The following is a 13,304-nucleotide window of genomic DNA, read 5'->3' as shown; positions in this document are numbered from 1 at the left end:
GTCTTATACAATCATATGTATGACATATTTCTATGAAACTTAAAAGCTCAAAAAAAGACTTAAAAGGCAAATGTCAAAATGTGACAGAGTGACTTTTATTTTCTTATATGTGATCATCTCTGAAGACTGTTTAATAACCTCCCTGCAATGAACTGTAAACAGCATACCGAAAAGAACATAAGCATGAGAACACCTGAAATGAAAGTGAAATCTTCCATACTATCCTAGAAGCTTTAGTCTAAAAATTATATAGGAACAAAAGTAATAATTAAAAAACACCAGCATCTTAGAACAATTTGCTTAAACCCATGAATTTAAAATTTGAGTCTACCTAGTTCTAATGAAGCCCAAACAAAATACAAAGGCTCGTATTAATGAGTCCATTCTTCTTAATTTTTTCTTGCCAGATCTATAGCAAAGTTAAGGAAAGCTGCCAAGAAACTCTATAATACCATCTAACTTTTCAAATTTGTAGCTTACAAGAAAAAACAAAAACTAAGACTGCTATACCACATCACAAACGGGATTCACAAAAGAACAAAGAAGCAGGCAGCTAGGGATATACAAACTCTAAAAAAGAATTAGATTTTGGAAATATCTTTTATGGATTGACTGACTGAAGGGAGTTGAACAAGTAGGAAAAAAATTAAGAGTTAAGAGTACAAAACTGTTACCTTTTTCTTAGATGTTCTGCTTCTCCTTTCTCTAAAGTAAGCAGAAAATAAAGCAGACTGTAGCAACAAGAAGCCAGAAACGGCAGTAGAGTTTCACTAAGTACACACGTATGATCCAGGAGCTTACAGATAACACCCAAAACACAGCCAGCCGTGCTGTCAGGAATTACAGTCAATCCAACCTAGGCAGAGAAATATGAGGTTAATGACCTGTTCATAACAGCCCTTCGCCCCAGAATAAAAACAAATACCATCACCTGGACAGTTAACCTCCCATCACTACTGGTGGCTCAGATGGTAAAGAATCTGCCTACAATGTGGAAGATCCAGGTTTAATCCCTGGTTTGGGAAGATCCCCTGGAGAAGGGAATGGCAACCTACTCCAATATCCTTGCTGGAGAATCCCATGGACACAGGAGCCTGGGAGACTACAGCCCATGGGGTCACACAGTCAGAGAGGACGTAACGACTACCCTACTACTGGTGGAAATGAGAATAACCACAACACATGCCATGCCACCCACCGTATCGGAAGGTCCTGTTTCCCTCTGACAACTTAACTGCTACCTGAAATGACTCTGAAAATATTTAAACTCAAGAAATACTATCAATCCAATCCCCCACATCCCCTTCAAGACAAAGTCTCTTAAATTTTCTAGATGTTACAATTTCTACTGTTGGCCAGAAAATATTGTTAAGTATTATTTCATGCATCCAAAGAAAATCTTGATACCAACAATCACATTTACATGATCCTGAGTATTCAGACCGGAAAACGCTAATCTGGCACCACCCTCATCCCAGGAAATTAAATGCACAAACCACAGTTCATTTTACAATTTTCCTTCCCCTGCCCTTTGATTTGACCAGTCATTCAGACATAACCAAAGAAAATCATCTGCACTGGAGTAAGGTAATACTATACTTACTCTTGACTGCCTCACTGCCCCAGACCCAGACAGGGGACATCCTGGTACACTGGCTCACCTGGACTCTACTGTATCAACAGCCATTAAGGTGGACTCTAACTTGTAACGATAAGTATACATAGTTAAAATCTCCTGCAAGCAACCCTTGAGTAATCATAGTCTGCAGCCTCTGAGGTCTTAACCTTTCTACCAGGCTGTCTGAAGAAAGTGACCAAGACTGACTGGAATGCTAATCTTGGAACAGTGAGTTTAAAAAAAAAAAAAAAAAGATGGGGATCTTTTGAGATACAATGTATGTGGATTGGAAGTTTAATAGCAAGAAGAAAAGAGTACTGAGAATTCAAAGTGGTAGTCTTCCAACTTGAGGGAAGTAAAGAAAACGGGGTATGCATGTGCCTGTAAAATTATCCAAACAAGTGACAGTCCCTTGAAGAAAACCTTGGGGGCTCTCCCTTGCACTGTAATATATCATTATACTAAAAAGTCAAAGATCAAAGTGTAAAGGTTGGAGGAAGTTAAAAGCAAAACCCAGGCATACCTAATGAGAATTCAATACCAATGGGAACAAGAGACACCCACAGGCCAAGACAAGTAAGTTTCATGGCTAAGCTCACTGTTTCCAGTGGCCTTGAGCCTGTGAGGTGACAGCCCTACTCCACACCTCACCATTTCTAGGTATGACACTAAGCACATGTTCACGAAAGCATTTCAAGTCAGAAAGACCCAAGGTATCATTTTAAGGTCTTTCATTGCTCATATGTAGAGAGTAAGGTCCTGGGAAAAGTGAGGGATTTCCTTAAGGTTACAGAATTAATTAGCAACAGCCAGCAAACAAACCAAGATTTCTCAGTTCTCACCACAGATCAGAGGCCATGAAATTATTAAGCTTAGATTTCTGGACACTCACTCTCTCCCTGATTATGGCAAACCAAATCTTAACAAGTGAATCTCTATGCTTTTTGTGTAACAGAAAGAAATGTTAAGTATATTTACCAAATGCTTACTGATGGCAGTCTGCAGGACGTCAAAGCTTTGGCTTCGGACAGGGACAACCAATAAATTGTGACAAACTGTCTGTCAGAAAGGAGAAAACCAGTACCAGATCAGAACACTGTAGGTCAGAAACAAGTCCAATAGTTTTTTTTTAAACCTACTTGCTCTACATATCAAAAAGAAACTCAACAAGAAGTGACTCTAAAGATGCAAACATCAATCAATCAATCCTCATATATATGGGCTAATTTTCCAAATAATTCATTTATTAAATACTTACTGAGCACTGTGGAGAAGGAAATGGCAACTCACTCTGGTATTCTTGCCTGGAAAATTCCATGGACAGAAGACTCTGACAAGCTACCAAATATGGGGTCACAAAGAGTTGGACACAACTGAGTGACTACCACACAAACTGACCTAGTCTTATTAGGCGCTACGCATAGCAGTGAAAGAATGAGAAACGTCTGTCTCACAGCCCTCGGGGAGCTTACAATCAACCAAGGTAGAGCCTACATTCCCATTAAATAAGTGCTACAATAGGGAATACACAAAAATACACAGAGGAATTGTACAGAAAAGATCTTCACGACCAAGATAATTGCAATGGTGTGATAACTCACCTAGAGCCAAACATCCTGGAATGTGAAGTCAAATGGGCCTTAGAAAGCATCACTATGAACAAAGCTAGTGGAGGTGATGGAATTCCAGTTGAGCTATTTCAAATCCTGAAAGGTGATGCTGTGAAAGTGCTGCACTCAATATGCCAGCAAATTTGGAAAACTCAGCAGTGGCCACAGGACTGGAAAAGGTCAGTTTTCATTCCAATCCCAAAGAAAGGCAATGCCAAAGAATGTTCAAACTATGGCACAATTGCACTCATCTCACACGCTAGTAAGTTCAGTTCAGTTCAGTCACTCAGTTGTGTCCGACTCTTTGCGACCCCATGAATCACAGCACACCAGGCCTCCCTGTCCATTACCAACTCCCAGAGTTCACTCAGACTCGCATTCATCGAGTCAGTGATGCCATCGAGCCATCTCATCCTCTGTAGTCCCCTTCTTCTCCTGCCCCCAATCCCTCCAGGCATCAAAGTCTTTTCCAATGAGCCAACTCTTCCCATGAGGTGGCCAAAGTACTGGAGTTTCAGCTTTAGCATCATCCCTTCCAAAGAAATCCCAGGGCTGATCTCCTTCAGAATGGACTGGTTGGATCTCCTTGCAGTCCAAGGGACTCTCAAGAGTCTTCTCCAACACCACAGTTCAAAAGCATCAATTCTACGGCACTCAGCTTTCTTCACAGTCCAACTCTCACATCCATACATGACTACTGGAAAAACCATAGCCTTGACTAGATGGACCTTAGTCGGCAAAGTAATGTCTCTGCTTTTGAATATGCTATCTAGGTCGGTCATAACTTTTCTTCCAAGGAGTAAGCATCTTTTAATTTCATGGCTGCAATCACCATCTGCAGTGATTTTGGAGCCCAAGAAAATAAAGTCTGACACTGTTTCCACGGTTTCTCCATCTATTTCCCATGGGAGTGATGGGACCCGATGCCATGATCTTCGTTTTCTGAATGCTGAGCTTTAAGCCAGCTTTTTCACTCTCCTCTTTTACTTTCATCAGGAGGCTTTTTAGTTCCTCTTCACTTTCTGCCATGAGGGTGGTGTCATCTGCATATCTGAGGTTATTGATATTTCTCTCCTGGCTATCTTGATTCCAGCTTATGTTTCTTCCAGCCCAGTGTTTCTCATGATGTACTCCGCATAGAAGTTAAATAAGCAGGGTAACAATATACAGCCTTGATGTACTCCTTTTCCTATTTGGAACCAGTCTGTTATTCCATGTCCAGTTCTAACTGTTGCTTCCTGGCCTCCATACAGATTTCTCAAGAGGCAGGTTAGGTGGTCTGGTATTCCCATCTCTTTCAGAATTTTCCACAGTTTATTGTGATCCACACAGTCAAAGGCTTTGGCACAGTCAATAAAGCAGAAATAGATGTTTTTCTGGAACCCTCTTGCTTTTTCCATGATCCAGCGGATGTTGGCAATTTGATCTCTGGTTCCTCTGCTTTTTCTAAAACCAGCTTGAACATCTGGAAGTTCACACTTCACGTACTGCTGAAGCCTGGCTTGGAGAATTTTGAGCATTACTTTACTAGCATGTGAGATGAGTGCAATTGTGCGGTAGTTTGAGCTCAAAATTGTCCAAGGCAGGCTTCAGCAATACATGAAGCATGAAGTTCCAGATGTTCAACCTGGTTTTAGAAAAGGTAGAGGAACCAGAGATCAAACTGCCACCATCCGCTGGATCACGGAAAAAGCAAGAGAGTTCCAGAAAAACATCTATTTCTGCTTTATTGACTATGCCAAGCCTTTGACTGTGTGGATCACAATAAACTGTGGAAAATTCTGAAAGAGATGGAATATCAGACGACCTGACCTGCCTCTTGAGAAACCTATATGCAAGTCAGGAAGCAACAGTTCTAACTGGACATGGAACAACAGACTGGTTCCAAATAGGAAAAGGAGTACGTCAAGGCTGTATATTGTCACCCTGCTTATTTAACTTCTATGCAGAGTACATCATGAGAAATGCTGGGCTGGAAGAAGCACAAGCTGGAATCAAGACAGCCGGGAGAAATATCAATAACCTCAGATATGCAGATGACACCACCCTTATGGCAGAAAGTGAAGAGGAACTAAAAAGCCTCTTGATGAAAGTAAAAGAGAGTGAAAAAGTTGGCTTGAAGCTCAACATTCAGAAACAAAGATCATGGCATCTGGTCCCATCACTTCATAGGAAATAGATGGGGAAACAGTGGAAACAGTGTCAGACTTTATTTTTTTGTGCTCCAAATCACTGCAGATGGTGATTGCAGCCATGAAATTAAAAGATGCTTACTCCTTGGAAGGAAAGCTATGACCAACCTAGATAGCATATTGAAAAGCAAAGACATTACTTTGCAAACAAAGGTCCATCTAGTCAAGGCTATGGTTTTTCCAGTGGTCATGTATGTATGTGAGAGTTGGACTGTGAAGAAAGCTGAGTGCCGAAGAATTGATGCTTTTGAACTGTGGTGTTGCGTGAGAGTCCCTTGGACTGCAAAGAGATCCAACCAGTCCATTCTGAAGAAGATCAGCCCTGGGTGTTCTTTGGAAGGACTAATGTTGAAGCTGAAACTCCAATACTTTGGCCACCTCATGTGAAAGTTGACTCATTGGAAAAGACTCTGATGCTGGGAGGGACTGGTGGCAGGAGGAGAAGGGGACGACAGAGGATGAGATGGCTGGAATGCATCACCGACTCGATGGACACGACTCTGAGTGAACTCCAGGAGTTGGTGATAGACAGGGAGGCCTGGCGTGCTGTGATTCATGGGGTGGCAAAGAGTTGGACATGACTGAACGACTGGACTGAACTGAACAATATGGAGGTCTCAGTGATATAAACAAAGAGCTGACAAAAGCCTTTCTCCCATCTGGTGGAAAAATACATCACTGAAAATAACATGATCCAGAAAATAGAAATACCATGTTCAAATTATGCTGCCTCTTATTCCCTAACGGTAAAAGAACAGTCTATAATGAAGAAAAAGATGAATGAGATGGGAATCAAATCTCTAGTATTTTTAATTTTCCAAGATCTCAAGAAAACAAGAAGCAGAATGACAGCATCAAGTCCGTCAGAGAATCACAACATAACTCCAGAAGCCAATGGAATGCAGTACCAAAATGAAGTTTGTAGAAAAATCCCATGGGGAGACAAGATAAGGCTAGTGGAAAGGATATGACTCTAGGAAGAGAAGGAATCATCCAGATAAATTCAAGAGAACTGTCAATCCTCAAAAATCAACAGTATCTGCATTATGTCTCTATAAACCTCTTGCAGAGTGATACTACCCAGAGTTTTCACAGGGCAACTGTCTTCTCTTTTAAACCTGTAGGTAACAATGTAAACAGGATATTTTCAATGCCATCTTCCTTCTTCAAAATGAGCACAGTGAATATTATCATTCATACAAGGTAAATCATATTTGAAAGGCCCATTCAATAATAAATGATCACTCAATCCCCTCCTTTTTCCCTTCTGTCTCCGTCCCCTCCTGAACGAATCAGTTCTAAAGCTACTGCGTGAGGCCAAGCTAGACATCAGCACTAGAGTCAATGGGAGAGCTTCAGTGGCCCAGAGTCAGTTATCTGTTAACAAATAGAGGTGCTCTGTCCCCAAGAATTGGAGTTCAAATGGGATAAGAAAGATGCCCACAGGGGAAAAGGGTGGCACCGAAAGGAGACAATCACAGACAGAGGAAGTGACCAAGTAGATAAATAAGTAAATGGAAGCCGGGTTTCTCACCATCAGAAAAAGCGGGTACAAGAGGAAAAGGAAAAAACCAGAATGAACCCCATGGTGTTGAATTCCTGATTTCTGTTCACTGATAAGGTCTGGGAACAGCAACATCAACTAGCAATGAACACACTTCTAAGAGTCCAGAATTGTTTCCTAAAATCCATTCTCCACCTAAAGGAAAACTGGGCTTCCTAAAGAAATACCTGATTGCTGGGCTGGGACAGGGAAAATACAACATGAATCTGAAACAATCTGTGATACAATAAAAGTAGTACAGCTAACCCTTGAACAACATGGGGAGGGGATTAGAGGCACAGACCCGCTGTGCAGTTGAAAATCTGCACGTAACTTAATAGTGGGCCCTCCACATCTAACGTTGTTCGTATCTGCAGATTCAACCATGGGTCCATGTAGTAATGTAGTATTTACTACTGAGATAATCTGCATATAAGTGGGCCTGCACAGTTCACATCTGTGTTGTTCAAGGTCAACAGCACTCAGAGAAACGTTGAGGACATGTCAGAAGAACAAAGACGTTTGCTTCCAGGAGGACCATGGCAAACATGAACATCACAAATAAAGATAGTAAGGAATTTTAATCCACTGGAAAGTACAAGAAACCATACTAACAAAAAGAAATAAATGAATAAAAGAGAAGACCCAAAAGAAATGATATTTACACTGTTTCAAAACATCATAAAATATTACTAAAGGGGAAAAAATAGAGTGGAGAAGGTGACCAGATACCACTTACTCAAGTGGGCAAAGTGAACATCTAATGGGACAAATCAAAACCCTGCACCATCTGACAAGCTGCCATCAGAAACCCACAGCATCACTTGTGACATATTCCTGCCACATCTGTATAACCTGATTTAACCATGCGGAAATAAACCTGAATTGAGAGAAATGTTACAAATAACTGTCCTGCAAAAATGATGCTTACTCCTTAGAAGAAAAGTTATGACCAACCTAGACAGCACAGTAAAAAGCAGAGACATTACTTTGCCAACAAACGTCGGTCTAGTCAAGGCTATGGTTTTTCCAATAGTAATGTATGGATGTGAGAGCTGGACTATAAGAAAGCTGAGCACTGAAGAATTGATGCTTTTGAACTGTGGTATCGGAGAAGACTCTTGAGAGTCCCTTGGACTGCAAGGAGATCCAACCAGTCCATCCTAAAGGAGATCAGTCCTGAATGTTCACTGCAAGGACTGATGTTGAAGCTGAAACTCCAACACTTTGGCCACCTCATGTGAAGAACTGACTCATTTGAAGAAATGACTAATTTCCCTGGTGCTGGGAAAGACTGAAGGCGGGGGGACAAGGGGACGACAGAGGATGAGATGGTTGGATGGCATCACTGACTCAATGGACATGAGTTCAACTCCGGGAGTTGGTGATTGACATGGAGGCCTGGCGTGCTGCTGTCCACGGGTTCGCAAAGAGTTGGACACGACTGAGTGACTGAACTGAACTGATTCTTCAAAAATGTCAGGGTCAATGAATGACACTGCTTTATCAGCAAAGTCTATGTGCTATTCTGAATCCTTTGGTGTCCTTTCAATAATCTTTACAACATCTTTACCAGGAGTAGATTCATTTCCTCATTCTTTGCTCATTCATTAGAAGCAACTCTTCATCTGTTCAAAGTTTTATCATGAGATATCTGCAATTCAGTCACATCTTTAAGCTCCATTTCTAATTCTGGTTCTCTTGCTATTTCCACAACTGCAGTTACTTCCTCCACTGCAGTCTTGAACTCCTCATGAAGGTTGTAATCAACTTCTTCTAAACTCATGTTAATAGCAATATTCTGACCTCTCACTATGAATCACAAATGATCTTAATGGCATCTACAAGGTGTACTCTTTTCCAGAAAGTTTCCAATTTACTTTGCTCAGGTCCGTCAGAAGAATCTCTAATTATGGCAGCTTATAGCTTTAGAAAATGTTATTTCTTAAATAACAAAACTTGAAGGTCTAAATGACTCCTTGATCCATGGACTGCAGAATGGATGCTGTGCTAGCAAGCATGAAAAAAACATTAATCTCATTATGTATCTCCATGAGGGTTCCAGAATGACCAGTGTTTTGTCAATGAGTAGTAATACTTTGAAAGGAAGCTTTTCTTCTGTGCAGAAGATATCAACAGTGGGCTTAAAATAATCAGTAAACCATGGTGCACTGTCATCCAGGCTTTTTCCTTTATAGGACACAGGCAGAGTAGACTTAGCATAATTCTTAAGGGTCCTAGAATTTTCAGAATGGTAAATGAGCACTGGCTTCAACTTAAAAGTCACCAACTGCATCAGCCCCTAACAAGAGTCAACCTGTCCCCTGAAGCTTTGAAACCAGGCACTCATTTCTCTCTAGCTAAGACGAGTCCTAAATGGCATCGTCTTCCAGTATAAAGCTGTTTTGTCTATATTGAAAGTCTGTTATTTAGTGTAGCCACCATTTCAATCACCATCTTAGCTGGATCTTCTGGATAATTTGCTGAAACTTTCCCATCAGCTATTTCACCTTACACCTTCATGTCATGGAGACAGCTTCTTCCCTTAAGCCTCATGAAACAGTCTCTGCTTCCTTCAAACTCTTCTGCAGCTTCCTCACCTCTTTTAGCCTTCAGAGAATTGAAGAGACTTATTAGAGTTTTAGGGCTTCCCTTGTAGCTCAGTTGGTCAATCTGCTCACAATGTGGGAGACCCGGGTTTGATCCCTGGGTCAGAAGATCCCCTGGAGAAGGAAATGGCAACCACTGCCAGTATTCTTGCCTAGAGAATCCCACAGACAGAGGAGCCTGGAGGGCCACAGTCCATCGGGTCGCAGAGGGTCGGACATGGCTTAGCGACTAAATCATCATCAGGGTTTTGCTTGAGATTTGGCTTTAGCTTTAGGGAATCTTGTGGCAGTTTGATCTTCTATCCAGATCATTCAAACTTCTTCCATGTCATCAATAAGGTTGTTTCACTTTCTTATCATTCCTCTGTTCATGGAATAGCACTTTTAGTTTCAAGAACTTTTCTTTTGCATTCACAACTTGGCTAAACAGCACAGAGGTCTAGTTTTCAGCCTATCTTTGCTATCAACATGCTTTCCTCACTAAGCTAATAATCATTTCTAGCTTTTGATTTAAAGTAAGAGATACACAACTCTTCCTTTCACTTGAACACCTGGTGGCTCAGATGGTAAAGAATCTGCCTGCAATGCAGTAGGCTGCGGTTTGATCCCTGGGTCAGGAGGATCCCCCAGAGAGGGAAATGGCAACCCACTCCAGTATTCTTACCTGGAGAATTCCATGGATAGAGAAGCCTGGCGAGCTACAGTCCATAGGATCACAAAGAGTTGGATACAACTGAGCGACTAACACACACACTCACAGAGGCCACTGTAGGGTTATTTATTAACTGCCCTAATTTCAATATTGTTGAGTCTCAGGGAATAGGGAGACCTGAGAAGGGGAGAGAGAGGGAATGGCTGGCTGGTGGGGCAGTCAGAACACACATATTTTACTAAGTTCACTGCACTCTCTCATGTGGGCATGGTTCATGATGACAATTAATTAAAAAGCCCGAAACAATTACAACAGTATTATCAAAGACCACCAATCACAGCTCACTGTAAGAAATAACAACGAAAAAGTGTGAAATATTTCAATAATTACCAAACTGTGACACGGAGACATGAAGTGTACCCATGCTATTGGAAAGATAACAGACATCCTCAATGCAGCACTGCCACAAAATTTCAGTTTGTAAAAACTCAATCTGCAAGTACGATAAAACATGGTCTACTTGTATGCTGAAGTATGGACTATGGGCATTTTGTCAAATAGTTTAAGAAAACAAGTTATTTGTACTGCAGTTGTAATTTTTCTCTAAGTCTGAAACTGTTTCAAAATAAAAGTAAACAAAAATACAAACACAGAGATACACAACATACATATATATAGGCAATCTTCACTTTTGCAACTACAGTGTTAACCAAAACTTGCATACCTCAGATTCCTGACCTCACAGTGCACAATTCCAGAACAGGCATGGCAATTCGCTACCATGGAAACTAAGTTTTTAAAAAATTTTCTACCTAATTTTATACAGAAATATCATACACATAAAACTGTTAATAAAATGAGAGGTTTCAAAAACAAAGAAAAATGGTCTATTTCTTAAACTAGAGTAATGTTTTATTATTATTCTTCAGAATTTAGTTAAAAAGTAGTCTTTTCAAACCATTCAAAATTTTATAAATGACAATGAAAATTAACCGTAAAACCTTCCACTAGCTCTGGAAAAGACACTTCCATTTGGAAATGATATCTCTGTCCAAAGATTGCTTTTCCCTTTGTGATCTTTCCCTTTCAACTACTATTTCCATCATTAATGGAAAGATCATACAATTCTTTCTTCAGTGTTTGGAAGAAATGATCACGAAGATACTAAGTGAAAACTGCAAGATCCAAATCAGAGTATGTTATTTGTGTAAAAGGAGAAGCCAAAAGAATACATATAATCATTTGTGAAGACACAGAAGTTATCCAAAAGAATACATTTAGAAACTAAGGAAGGGAAGTGGGTGGCTGGGAGACAGGGAATGGAAGAACACTTTTACTATGATCCTTCTGTTCTTCTAAATTGTACTTTGTGGGACTTTCCTTGTGGTCCAGTGGTTAAGAACCTGCCATCAATGTAGAGGACACAGGTTCAATTCCTGGTCTGGGAAGATTCCACAGGGCAGCTAAGCCTGTGTGCCAGAACTAATGAAGCCCTAGAGCCCATGCTCTGCAACAAGAGGAGCCACCACAGTGAGAAGCCTGCACGCCACAACTAAAGGGCAGCCCCAGAGAGTGACCCCCACTGGCTGCAACTGGAGAAAGCCTGTGCACGGCAACGAAGACCTCGTACTGCCATATATAAATAAATAAATGCTTAAATGTGGTTAAGTAGATAAATAAATTATACTTCGTTTAGAAAATCTACTCAGAAAAAAAGGTCCGATTTAAATAAAAAACCACTTCAGACTAAGCAGATAAAACAACTAAGCAAACCCACTCCACGGACTACTAACTTTTTCAAATGAAATAATAATAAAAAATCAATTTTTACACTAAGGCTGTCAAAAACTACATATATTTCAAATAATTTAATATGAAAAGGCCAACTTAAAGACAAATTTTATCCAAAATAGAACTAGAATCTTAACTTCAAAAACAATGAAACTTTCAGATTTTTCCTAATTTATGTCTTAACATTTCAAAGACAGCATCCTTGAAGTTTAATACATGTCCTTGCCAATGTACACTCAGAAACATAACCAATCACATTTTCATGACATGTGTCTTTACACAGATATGATTCTGAAAAATTAAAATTGTCAGAGAAAGATTACTGGAGTTGTCCAAGTTATCAAACTAGATACTTAACAAGTCTATGTCTGGAATCTGGGGCCCACTAATCAACCCCATACCATGCTTTCCCCAATCCATAATGATGTAGTTTAAAAACATTAGCAACAATCTCACAACTACTAATACTAAACCCAATCTCTTCATGTAGTATGGATTAAGATAAAATGCCAGATATTAGATATGCAGGCTGGGTACCTAACTCATTAGTTTTCACTGTTTAAAATCCACTATTTTTTGAAAGCCGATATATGAACATAGTTAGGCACCAGGTAATAAAGAGAAGAAAGTGTCCCTGGCATGACCTATTGTGATCAGAGTCAAACAAAACCATGAGAGAAATGTGTTAGATGTCTACAAAAGGTATAGCCCTAAGATATAGGAAGAACGTAAAGATTATTCTGGAAAAGAATGCAAGAAGTAGTAAATAGATCAGCTGAATAAAATCAATTGGTAGAGCAATAAAACAGATTTAGGTTCTAGAGACTACCTTGTTGAGAACAATGACAAATGTTGTTTTTTGTTTGAAAAGGCTATGGCCTAGCAATTACGAGTTACAAGAAAAGAATATACAGTCAACACCCTAACCAAAAACCTTATGTATCATTAAAAAAAAAAGTTAGCTAGCACAGAACACAACCTCAGAATTTGCAAGAAAAGTTCCAACCAACATTATTTGGGATGACACAACTGCAATCCTACTGGGCAAGTACCGTTCAATGCAAGGAAAGAAACTGAAGAAATAAGTAAAAGACATTAACTAATATCTTACAGACTCAAATCCTTAGGACTAGTATTTATGATGCTTTTACATATTTATATATTTGTAACACAGAACAATTCTGATGATTAGCATAAAAGATCAGCCCTATAATTCCAATTTAAAACACTATTAACAGTTAACCTAGACTTGTAGTTTTAATTTGAATTTCACTATAAACAGTACTGAA

At 39.8% G+C, this 13,304-nt stretch overlaps 1 protein-coding gene across 1 annotated transcript in view; it reads right to left on the bottom strand.

The window, feature by feature from the left end:
* Positions 1-13,304, bottom strand: part of TEX10 (testis expressed 10) — a 49,087-nt gene that overhangs the window by 5,376 nt on the left and 30,407 nt on the right. Inside the window, exons 12-13 of the mRNA XM_069576061.1 lie at positions 2,597-2,677; positions 675-856 (exon numbers count right to left, since the gene is read on the bottom strand). Coding sequence (XP_069432162.1) covers positions 675-856; positions 2,597-2,677 — 263 coding nt within the window. The remainder of the gene's footprint in view (positions 1-674; positions 857-2,596; positions 2,678-13,304) is intronic.

The sequence above is a fragment of the Ovis canadensis genome, chromosome 2, assembly GCF_042477335.2.
Source record: "Ovis canadensis isolate MfBH-ARS-UI-01 breed Bighorn chromosome 2, ARS-UI_OviCan_v2, whole genome shotgun sequence".
NCBI lineage: Eukaryota > Metazoa > Chordata > Mammalia > Artiodactyla > Bovidae > Ovis > Ovis canadensis.
This window is presented reverse-complemented; position numbering and strand designations above follow the sequence as displayed.